The following is a 12,857-nucleotide window of genomic DNA, read 5'->3' as shown; positions in this document are numbered from 1 at the left end:
TATGGGGGAATAGTGGGGAGAAGAGGGAGGGAGGGAGGAATAATTTAAGCATATTAACTGAAGCATAAAAGATGAAAAAACCAATTATATGATGTCATTTTGGAAGGCATGGGAGGATGAGTCTTGTCATGCTTATTTCCAGTGTTTTGGTAGAGCACATAACAGAACACTGACAATATATATTACACTGATACTTACATCAATATCTACTTCTTCCGGTCTGTATTTGTATAATGTGCCTCTACATTCATCTTGTGACAGCTATAAGGAAAAATGTCACATAGCAACTTAAAAAATCATATTTAAAAACATTTATGTAGCCTACAGTTAATATTTCAGATTTATATTAAACATATCTAACAATATAAAAATTGGATTTTAATGATTCTTTAGTTTTAGAAGTTTAATTCAAGCACAGGTCATTACAAAAGTAGAAAAAACAGTGATATAATATGCAAGATACAGAAGAATGATGTTAAGCTTGTCAAACAATAATATGCTGGTCAAACAAAATTAACACAGCACATTACATTTTCCATTTTAAAGACACACATTATTTTAATGAAAAATTGACAAATACAATCATAGCAACTGCATCAAATCAAATATTTGAATCAAGCATAGTTCAACAGTCAGAACTGTCCTTTAATAGTATACACATAATCACGCACCGTGTATGTGTACACTCAAATGTCAACACACCTTATTTAACAAAACCTATAACATATTGCATACATATACATAATATATAAACACACATACACAATATAGACTTATCTTGTTCTTCTGTCTTAAGAACTAAAAGATAATGAAGGAAAAGGATGGGTTTAATTGAAAAGAGGAAAATCATTAAAAATCTCATAAAACTGAAAGCCTATGCCACAAACTATGGATAATTAAATTTCATAAAAAGTTTATGTGTGTTAGTTGACACCACTTGTATTATTATACTGTCAGGAATTATTATTCAGTGTATTTAAACATCCTTTCTTCAGCTTCTTCCAAGCATCTTTCATTTAAACAAATACTCATTTCTCATTGTGCTTACCAAGATGTCAATAGCCATCCCAGTCAGTTGTACCACAGATCATAGCATAGCCTCTGTAGGCAATATTTCACGATTTAGCATGTCTTTTGATTTTTATATTGACTGCTATATAGTAACAAAAACATAGTAGGAAAAATTTAACTGGGGCTCATTGCACATTTACAAAATGGCACTTTTTCTCAAGGTAGGGATACTCTAGCTTGAAAAATTAAATTTCATATATACATGTACAAACGCATAAGAATGTAAAAATGACAACTATTATGTCCTCTCTGTAAAAATTGCTTGACAACTACATCTTTAAAAAGAGGCATCATTTAAACAGCAGATAACTTTAAATGGATTTAGAAATGTGGGGTTCAGGAGAAAGTTAAAAATATAAGCATTCCAAACATACAATAAATCCTGGATTTACATATTTCATTTCAAGACATTACTTCCACATACCTCATGCAAATGAATCTGTGACTATTTAAGGATATGCACAGTGATTATTAAACCACAAAACTTTCAGAGACATGAGTACTACATGAAAAATGAATTTAATGATGTCAGAATATTTGTGTACTATTTTAAATAAAGATCACCCCATATGTCCTAGGAAGTGTCAATTGTCATTCTAAATTAAAGCACCTAGATCCAAGAAAATAATTTATACTCCTATCTGAAAAAAATAAGTTTAAAAATGCTTGATCCATGATTGAAAAAAAAAAGATAATGCCAAAATCACATTTTTCACATTTATAAGAAATTAAAGATGAAAGGTTTTAAACCTACTAATATGTCTAAATATACTTTGCTTAATATTTAAAGTTAAATGTAAAACAGCTTTACTAAACTATGGAATTTGAATATAACTAGTAGACACTACTACATCTAGATTCAAATATCAACTATATCCTATATTCTAGGATTAACAGAAAAAGACTAGTAATATTAAAATGAAAACTTAAGTAATTTGTAGTAAATATTTAGGATATTGATATACTATTTTTATTTAGGAAATCTTATTGCAGATTCATTTTCATATCACTTGGCATATTATAATAAAGAAAAATATCTACTGTATAGTTAAAAATTTTGACTGATATCCTTATAGTCATATATATATATGTATATATATATATATTTTTTTTTTTTGAGACAGAGTCTCACTCTGTTGCCTGGGCTAGAGTGCCGTGGCATCAGCCTAGCTCACAGCAACCTCAAACTCCTGGGCTTAAGAAATCCTTCTGCCTCAGCCTCCCGGCTAGCTCGGACTACAGGCATGTGCCATCATGCCCAGCTAATTTTTTTTTTTTCTATATATACTTTTAGCTGTCCACATCATTTCTTTCTATTTTTAGTAGAGACGGGGTCACGCTCTTGCTCACGATGGTCTCGAACTCCTGACCTCGAGTGATCCTCCCGCCTCCGCCTCCCAGAGTGCTAGGATTACAGGTGTGAGCCACCATGCCCGGCCGTTATAGCCATACATTAACAAATATATTACACTTCTAAATCAGATTTATTTTTGTTGTGCCTCTATTTTTAGTACTACCGAAGATTTTCTTTAAACCTTTTATCAAGTTATTTTATAAAGATATTCAATAGATACCAACTAACCAAAATTTTAAACTAATCAACCTTTCCCCACACATTGCTTTTATGTGTCAGAAGAAAAGCATTAGAAAGTAAGATTATTCCTTAAAAAAATTAACATTTGGGCATTGCTTATTTTTCATTCTTGATAATAATTACCAATACTTTTCTCAAGAAAAGATGGGTAAATTTATTAAAAAAAAAAACCCTTCTATGTAGAATTGAAAAGTTTGCTATTTTGTTTGCAATATGAAAAATCCTAGTAAGAAGAAAAACGTAAATATCATAAGTATTCTGATTAACTCAAGTTTTGCATATTCAAGTTCACGGTAATACTTTTTATCATTTTTTAAATTCATATTTAGGAAAAAAAAAGTTCTGGTCTGAATGCCTTCATTTAAAGTACCCTAGCAACATTAGAAAATTCAACTTTTCTTCAGTATTTCTTAGATATGTTAACTGTACATGTTTAAAAGTATATGAATATGTATATCCCAACTCCAAAAAGGATTTTTAGGGAAATATTTTTAAATTTGACAAAGTAAGACATTATATCTAATGAGGGATAAAAAATGCTCATGGGATTGTAGATATTTGCTGATATTAGTCTATATCTTTTAGAACTATTCATTAGGTGACTAATTTCACTAATATTAACCATGTTATAAAAACTACAATGCAAAAATGAAGTTGGGAAAGGTGGTAGAGTGATAAATGCAGAGGATTTTTTCAACTTGATCCTCACTTAGCATTTGTTTTCATTTTTTATTTGACCAATTTAAAAAGAATTACTGCCTAGGTAATTTCTCAGGTGTCCTCAGAGGAAGAAAACACAAACATAAAGGTCCTCCTGAGGGAAGAACTGAGTGGTCATGATTCAGAATAAAACAGGCCATCAAACATTATGCCACTGTATTTCCAGCTAAATATAAGGAACCTATTAATACAACACTGTAATGCAACCTCAGAAAAGAAAACTGTAACAGTGTACAATATGAACTTCCATGAAGATTTTCTTTAGATAATAACATGATAAGGGAAGTCCGGAGAAAACATAAGATCTAATGTCAATGTGGGCAAATTTATGAACAGAGCTTAAGAAATGTGTCTATCACTTTTATCCACTAAAGATGCCCTGCAATAATGAAGTTCTTTACTAGTACCTGAATAAAGACAGCCTGAAGACTCCCTAGCCTTGGCAGCACTGAGGGTTCACACTGATTTCCTGGCAACTAGCTGCTTAGCCATGCCCTTAGTGGCTGCTGACACTAAACATTCAGGTCTTCCTGATCTTTACCATTTTAGTTTTCTTTCCAGTACGAAGAAATACATTTATACAAATCTATAGTACTTTTGGTATTCAAGGTCAGTGATGCTATATAAGACTAATCTTACACATCTCTACTTTTTTAAAATACTCCAGTTAGAACTTTTAGTGTAACTGAGTAATTTAAATCACTGGCTTCTGCATTGTGAACTCTGAATGCTGATCTCTATAAAAAAGAAAAAGAAAACCAAACAGAAAATCCAGACTCTCATTCTTATTTAAAACGTGTAAATTGTGAAAATGAGAACATAATACAACAAAATGCCTTTGTTCTCAGGTCAATTTAGTATTACATAAAATGACATTTTACTGACAGCTTCAGGCACTTTCTGAAAAACACATCAACTTCAGAGTAAGTGCTAAGGTTCTCGGTGTGGCACTCGAGTGGACTGTCAAGGTTCTACCATCTGGGGACTTTAAGAATTGAAAGATTTCACTTTTTTTTTTGGAAAAGTAAAGCTGTTTAACTTTAAATATTTAATATTTTGTTTATCTTTTTATTGCAAGTTAAAGACTATTTTTAATCATACAATGGACTCTAAATATTTTGAAAACTATGCTCATAAATAAGTCACCCTCCCATCAACTGTATCAATCTCCTGGTTACACGGTCCCATGATGCAGACCCCATGGCGACTGAACCAAACTGGAGGCTTTTAAAGCCAGTGCGAGCACAAAGTGCTTCTTTTAATAGTGCTTTTATATATTTTAGTCAAAATCTATATTCATTTTTCATGTTAGTGAATTTTCTTCTTCTGCATGATTTTTAAATATCGTAACAGGTGATAGGCCAGAGTAATTTGAAGTAGAGGGTGCTGAAGTAGCAGAAGCTGATGTTGCAAAATACACAGCTAGGAACATTTAGACCATGAAATACACAAAAATTGGATAGAAATGTACGTGACATCGTTTGCAGATCTGCAGATTACCAAGGTTTCTAAATTATAGCCAGCTAACTCCATGACACACATTTTGAGTTAGGGAAATGAATGGGTTAAGATATGATTGTCCTGATGACTACATAAGAATGATAAGAATACAAGGAGAAGACACTCCCAGTATGTTAAGAAACAGCTATCTTTAAGTTTTACCATACTATAGAACAGAAATTAAAGAACTCCCCTACAGATATAATCTATTCCTGAGATGCTGGGGACAGGGGGAGGATGAGGGAGACTAAAGTATTTTTATAAAGCCTTTCCCCTAAATATTAGTTGTAAATGCTTTTAGAGTTAATGTGAACACATGGAAATCTAGTAAAAATTTTGCAAATGTACTGCAGACCTCCAAGTACATATCAATCAAACACTCTGCACAAAAACTTTAGGAAAATGGCACACTTAATATTCAACGGCAAAATGTTCAGCAAAGCCATGCTAAGAATGCTGCAGCATCTTGAAAAGCATGGATGAATTGTGGTTTTCCAAATAAACATAAACAAAAAACAAAATAAGAAAAACACTGATGTCATGAGTAAATCTGAGGATAAACCAAAACTGTCACTGAGGGATTTTGCAGATGATAAAGCAGTATCATTCACTGTCCAAGACCTTACTTGCTGGTACAGTTGGGGTCTTAGCGCCGAGTTCTCAATCATTGTGTGAACCATGGTGATTATAGGTTCATTTTCTTTCATCTATTTCAAATCAGGAGGAGCATACAGCAAACATCAGTTTACAGCATAGCTAGATTTGAAAGACGACACTGTAAATATAGCCTCTACTTCAATATCTTCCTAATAGTGCAGTTGTTCACATTTTACCCAATGGTTGTACAGATTTAATTTATATAAACCATTTCAAACAAGTATTAAATGCTGTAAAATACTTCCAAGATTACAAAAAAAAATTACTAATTGCAACATTGCTGCAACTAGGTTTTACTTTATAAATAGAGTCAATTAGTGAATAGTCCTACATATACTAGAATAGATGATAAAGCATCAAAATTCAAAGGATAAACTAAAGAGTGACAACCTATAAACTTAGGAGAACATGGTATCACTTAATTGATTATTCAGTAATAAAGCTGAAAACAACATTCAGTTCTTTAGAAGGTTACCCAGAAAAAACTTAGTTCTCTATAAATATTAAAATTTCATAATATACCCAACACATCTTGCCACTTAGATAATTATACATTTCATTAATCTTAATAGACATTTATATACACTCTATTTTGGATTTTCTCATAGTATAATACCACATGTAGAATTATTCAAGGACATGCAAACTAAAACTTGCTCAGTAAAGCCTGAGTATGTCTCCTTAGCTCCTAAAAAGGCAGGCTGAAACCATGTTTCACATTTCCAGCTATGTTGTACTTAATTACTGCCTCCAGAAAAGATATTTGTTTTAGCAGGCTCTGCACTTAAGAGTTAAAGCATTCAAGAGACAATCATGATATATATATAGAGTAAAAGGCCAAGAAAGTTTTTATCATTTTCAAGCAGACAGGTCTATTTATAATTATAATTTGTGACATGTAATTTTCATCCTCCATATCATAGAAAATAATTCTATCATGATTAACAAATGCTACTTTACTGATTTCGCTAACTCTCCTACAAAAGTTTACTAATCTTAAGATTAATGTATAATGTGAGAAAAAAAGAAATCCTGAAAAACTGTATTTCCAGACGATTTTATTTTTAGCCTAGGTTATGAATGTTTCATCCAACATATTAATATGTGTTTGATTGTCAAATCAGAAACCTCCTGTGACTGGTTTAATCTACTTTTTAGTCAATTAATAATAGATAATGAAACATATGCATATCTTTTAATAAAATCGCAATGAAAAGTTTCAGTCAGGCTAAATCATTTATTCTTAAATTTATGTATCCACAGCTTCTTTTTTGGGCTAGAGTATGTTTCTACAAATCAACCTCACTGATGAATAAATTCACAAATTTTAGTTGCACAGGCCAATGACTTTGGAAAAAAGTATCCAATCATGTAACCACTGCCACAATCAAGATACACAGTATTTCCATCTACCCAGAGAGTTCCTTCGTGTGCCTTTACCACTAATCCCCACTCTCTCATTTTCCCCAAGTAACTACCAATCTGATTTCTGGAACTATAAATTAATTTTACTTGTCAAACTGATCAATTAAAACAGTATTTGGGACTACCTAGCAGTTAAACTCAAAATTCTTATTTTCCCCCCAATGTTATCCAATAAGGAACCAAGGCATTTATATATACAGGCATATCTCATTTTACTGTGCTTTGCTTTACTGAACTGTACACATAGTTTCTTTTTTACAAACTGAAGGTCTGTGGCATCCCTGTGTTCAGCAACCCTATCAGTGCCATTTTTCCCACAGCATGTATTCACGTTGTATCTCTGTGTCACATTTTGGTAATTCTCGTAATATTTCAAACTTTTTCATTATTATAATATCTGTCATGATGATCTGTGATGGGTGATCTCTGGTGTTACCGTTGTAATTGTTTTGGGGTGCCACAAACCATGCCCATACAAGACAGCAAACTTGATCAACCAATGTGTGTTCTCTGGCTGCTCCACTGACCAGCTATTCCCCTACCTCTCCCTCTCTTTGAGCCTCCCTACTCCCTAAAACACAATATTGAAATCAGGCCAATTCATAACCCTACCTACAATGGCCTCTAAATGTTCAAGTGAAAGGAGTTACACATCTCTCACTTTAAATCAAAAGCTAGAAATGATTAAGCTAGTAAGGATTGCATGTCGAAAGCAAAGACAGGCCAAAAGCCAGGCCTCCGGCACCAGTTAGCCAAGCTGTAAGGAAAGGTTACTGAAGGAAATTAAAGTGCTTCTCCAGTGAACACATCAATGATAAGAAAGCCAAACAGCTGTATTGCTGATATGGAGAAAATTTTAGTGGTCTAGATAGCAGATCAAATCAGCCAAAACTTTCTCTTAAGCCAAAGCCTAATCCAGAGCAAGACCCTAACACTATAAAGGCTCTCTCTATAAAGGCTGAGAGGGGCGAGGAAGCTGCAGAAGAAAAGTTGGAAGCTAGCAGAGGTTGGTTCATGAGGTTTAAGGAAAAAAGCTGCTTCCCTAACATAAAAGCACAAGGTAAAGCAGCAAATGCTGATGTAGAAGCTGCAGCAAGTTTTTCAAGTTATTTAGCTAAAACAATTGATGAAAGTGGCTAAACTCAACAACAGATTTTCAGTGTAGACCAAACAGCTTTCTACTGGAAGATGTCGCCATCTAAGACTTTCATAACTAGAGAAGAGAAGACAATGCCTGGCTTCAAAGGTCCAAAGGACGGGCTGACTCTCTTGCTGGGGCCAATGCAGCTGGTGACTTTATGTTGTAGCCAATGCTCATTTACCATTCCAAAAATCCTAGGGCCCTTAAAAATTATGGTAAATATACTCTGCCTGTGCTCTGTAAATGGAACAACAAAACCTGGATGACAACACATGTGTTCACAGTATGGTTTAATGTATATTTTAAGCTTGCTGTTGAGACCTATTGCTCAGAACGAAAAAATTCCTTTCAAAATATTGCTCCTCATTGGCAATATACCTGGTCACCCAAGAGTTCTCACGAAATGTGCAAGATGAATGTTGTTTTCATGCCTGCTAACACAACATTCATTCTGCAGCCCATGGATCAAGGAGTCATTTCTACTTTTAAGTCTTATTATTTAAGAAATACATTTCCTAAGGCTATAGCTGCCACAGACAGTGATTCCTCTGATGCATCTGGGCAAAGTAAATTAAAAACCTTCTGGAAAAGATTCACCTTTCTAGATGTCATTAGGAACATTCATGGCTGGGTGCGGTGGCTCACGCCTGTAATCCTAGCCCTCTGGGAGGCCAAGGAGAGTGGATCGTTTGAGCTCTGGAGTTCGAGACCAGCCTGAGCAAGAGGCGAGACCCCGTCTCAACTAAAAAAATAGAAAGAAATTAGCTGGACAACTAAAAATATATAGAAAAAATTAGCCGGGCATGGTGGCACATGCCTGTAGTCCCAACTACTCGGGAGGCTGAGGCAGGAGGATTGCTTGAGCCCAGGAGTTTGAGGTTGCTGTGAGCTAGGCTGACTCCACGGCACTCACTCTAGCCCGGGCAACAGAGTGAGACTCTACCTAAAAAAAAAAAAAAAAGAACATTCATGGAAGTGGGTCAAAATAGCAACATTAGTAGGAGTTTGGAAGAAGCTGATTTCATCCTTCATAGATGACGCTGAAGGATTCAAGGCTTTTGTGGAGGAAGTGAAAATATGGTAGAAAAGGCAAGAGAACTAGAATTACAAGTGGAGCCTGAAGATGTGACTGAATTGCTGAAATCTTGTAACCAAACTTGAATGGATAAGGAGTTGCATCTTACAGAGGAGCAAACAAGGTGGTTTCTTGAGATGGACTCTGGTCCCGGTGAAGGTTCTGTGAATGTGACTGAAATGACAACAAAGGATTTGGAGTATTATGTAACCTTTGTTGATAAAACAGTGGCAGAGTCTGAGAGGACTGACTCCAATTTTGAAAGAGGTTCTACTGTGGGTCAAGTGTTCCCAAATAGCACCACATGCTACAGAGAAATATTTACTGAAAGCCAATTAATACAGAAAACTTCACTGTTGTCTTATTTTAAGAAATCGCTACAGGCACTCCAACCTTCAGCAACCGTCACCCCGATCAGTCAGTCGGCCGCCATCAACACCAAGGCAAGATCCTCCACTAACAAAAAGATTATGAACTGCAGAAGGCTCAGATGATCATCAGCATTTTTTAATAAACTATTTTTTGAATTAAGGTATGTACATTGTTTGTTTTAGACATAATGCCATGGCACACTTAAGGGACTTCAACATAGTATAATTTTTATATGCACTGGGAAATCAAACATTTGTGTGACTTGTTTTATGGTGATATTTACTTTACTGTGGTATGCTTGTAGGTGACATCTCATGTACAGAGGGAAAAAATGTATTAATATGCAGTACAGGATCAAGTTTTTACAATGCCGGAAAATAACTTATAAATATTAATTTTTCTTTAGGAGAAAAAAACTATTGCAGGAATTTAAGACTTCCTTATATTTTAAAGTACCCTCCACGTTTTATAAGGGGATGTTACTTATATTATCACAATCAAATATTGGTCTTGAAATAAAGTATAGCTGCTTTTATTGTTTTGGCTTATTTTCCTGCATTGACACACGCTTCAAATAGTACAAGGACCTGAAATCACTATCCACTTCTAGTAGTATTTAATTTTAATTTTCAAAGCAATTACATCTGTAATTGCTGTCTCCTGACTCAGAGGTTATGGGGGAGGGGTCAGGAGCATGAATGGTTAAGAAATAATGGAGAACTGAGAGTACCTAAATGGAAAAGATACTTAAGGTCAAACTGAAATTGCCTGCCAAGTCTTGGAAATCTGGCACAAATGGGCCACTGGGTCAAATGGCTAGGTCTGTTGACGTGGCTCACACCTTATTTGGTAGATTGGTTTGAGAGGGTAAATATGCATGTATGTATGGGGACACCATGTTTGTGATTTCAAAATGCCTCTGTTTAACTTACATATCAAAGATCATTAAATATTTAGTCACTAAGAAGTGATCATTACAAGAAACAACCAACTCAGGCACAGAAGAACTAAAAATAAAAATAACACTTAAAGTGTACAAACTGCAGAGTGGCTCAGAGATCACGTGTGGAGTTGACTACTTTTCATTATGAAAAATTTCAAACATATACGTATTAAATTCTCAAATATTAAAATTAAAAGGCATCTCTGGAAGCTGGCAAATCAGTATAAAAAAGAAATGCAAAATGTTAGCAGGAATTATTTTGATGTGGCACTGTGGATGATTTATATTTTTCTTTCTCTATACTTCTCTACATTTCCTAAATTTTCTACACTGAGCAGACATTGCTTTTCTATTAAAAAAAGTTATTATAGACTCATGGATAAAAATATATGAACATAAAATAAACTAAATCAATGGAACAACTATCTTCTCTGGCAAACACACTTGGTGACACAGAGAGGCTAGGAAAATTCACTACAGCACCAAGTTTGTTCATAGCACATTCAAGGATGAGGCAGAAGAAACCTATCTATTGGAGTGCACTAGTGCAGTGGGCTTCTATTCATAGAGGCACAATCTAGAACACTGCTTGCACTTTTATTCTGTCTTATGTATTTGTATCCACATCAGAAATTTATTGGAAGAAATGTTAACTAATTAAAAAAAGTAAATTACCCAATGCATCTGTGAATATATATGGCTATCTTACAATAATACCTTTTTGGCCTTTTTATTACTGGCTGCTTCAGAAATAAAGTTCAAGTTTACTTAGACCAGTGGTTCTTAACCCATATTAGCGTTACTTGGGGGAGTTTTAAAAAAATAAAGGCCCCTGATGCCTAGGTAATTCTAATGTATAATTTGAGAACCTATGATAGACAATATCCTTAAATCATCAAGGTGTCAGGCTGGCCTGAAGGTGCCTTTGGCAGAAGTGACTATCATGGTGTGAAGATTTTAAAGTAAGTCAAAGGTAATGTGATAACATGGAGTGTTCTTCAATTCATATCCTCCTTGGCATCCCATTTTATTCAAGTGGGAGAGAGAAGACTGTGGAAAGAAAAAGCAGTGGAACTATTTCAAAATTCCTGGGGGTATCACACCAGCTTAACCGAGGGCTCCTAGGGTGACTGGGTGGTGAACTGTAAGAATGATCAGGGCAGCTAAGCAGTTCTGTATATGGTGGCTCTCTCCTTGCATGTGGCATACAACAGCTGAAGCCTACTTCACACAATAATCAGGATCTCATACGATGGGAGTTTGGTCTCCTACTAAACAACTTCAGTTATTTGTTGAACCTTCACTCTTTACAGATTTACAGAATTGGCAATGCTAGATTTGCTTTATCTGCAAATATACCAGTGGTTCCTTTCACTAAATCACCCCTAAAATATTCTATTTTTTAACACTTAGAAACTGACTTATATAACGCTCTATGAGTACCTTGGGATTTTGTGCACAAGTTCTTTTTTTTTTTTTTTTGAGACAGAGTCTCACTCTGTTGCCCAGGCTAGAGTGAGTGCCGTGGCATCAGCCTAGCTCACAGCAACCTCAAACTCCTGAGCTCAAGAGATCCTCCTTTCTCAGCCTCCCGAGTAGCTGGGACTACAGGCATGCGCCACCATGCCCGGCTAATTTTTTTCTATATATTTTTAGCTGTCCATTTAATTTCTTTCTATTTTTGGTAGAGGTGGGGTCTCGCTCTTGCTCAGGCTGGTCTCGAACTCCTGAGCTCAAACGATCCGCCTACCTCGGCCTCCCAGAGGGCTAGGATTACAGGCGTGAGCCACCGTGCCTGGCCTCACAAGTTCTTAAAAAAAAGAAATACCCAACAATTTTCTTCTGGTTTGAATATGAACCTTAGAAACCATTATGATAATGGTGTGTTAACAGCCCACATACTCAATTTTAAGGAATCAGAGTAAGAGGAAGACTAATTAGTACATGTAGGCTTGCTTAATAATTTACTTGGAAATGAGTTTAATACTTTGCTTCCTACTTTAATTCCTTCTTTGAAGTAGTAGGTAATACAGGTTACATTTCAGTTAATTGGTAAATTATAAAGCTATTATAAAAGGCCCATTATTTCACAATAATAAAAATGAGAATATATGACTCAAGCATTACACAATTTTCATAATTAATTTCAGCAATAAATAAGAAAATGTATGTGGAAACACCTTGGAAATACACTTAGGTAATGCCAATGTATTCCTGTTTACAACAAAAACACATTTTTACTTGAAGTTTCTAAGTCAAAATGTTTAGAAAAACTAACTAGAAAATCTGATATTTAATCCTAGCCTCCTCAGCTTTGAGGCATGTTGGGGGCTAACATAAATATCTTGATTTGAAAACC

General features: G+C 34.8%; 1 protein-coding gene across 8 annotated transcripts in view; it reads right to left on the bottom strand.

The window, feature by feature from the left end:
- The window catches only part of PLEKHA5 (pleckstrin homology domain containing A5), a 230,602-nt gene that overhangs the window by 35,975 nt on the left and 181,770 nt on the right, over positions 1-12,857 (bottom strand). For 6 of the 8 annotated variants that reach the window (XR_011235770.1, XM_069491517.1, XM_069491519.1 and 3 more), the window contains one exon: positions 199-261. Coding sequence is in view for 7 of the 8 variants with exons in the window: in XM_069491517.1 (XP_069347618.1) it covers positions 199-261 (63 nt within the window). In the remaining variant the exon portion in view is untranslated. Of the gene's footprint in view, positions 1-198; positions 262-762; positions 799-5,511; positions 5,593-12,857 lie in introns of all 8 variants that reach the window. The other 2 variants (XM_069491515.1, XM_069491514.1) reach the window with 1 other exon arrangement.

This window comes from Eulemur rufifrons, chromosome 16 (genome assembly GCF_041146395.1).
Source record: "Eulemur rufifrons isolate Redbay chromosome 16, OSU_ERuf_1, whole genome shotgun sequence".
NCBI lineage: Eukaryota > Metazoa > Chordata > Mammalia > Primates > Lemuridae > Eulemur > Eulemur rufifrons.
The sequence above is the reverse complement of the archived record's forward strand: the minus strand, read 5'-3'. Positions and strand labels throughout refer to the sequence as shown.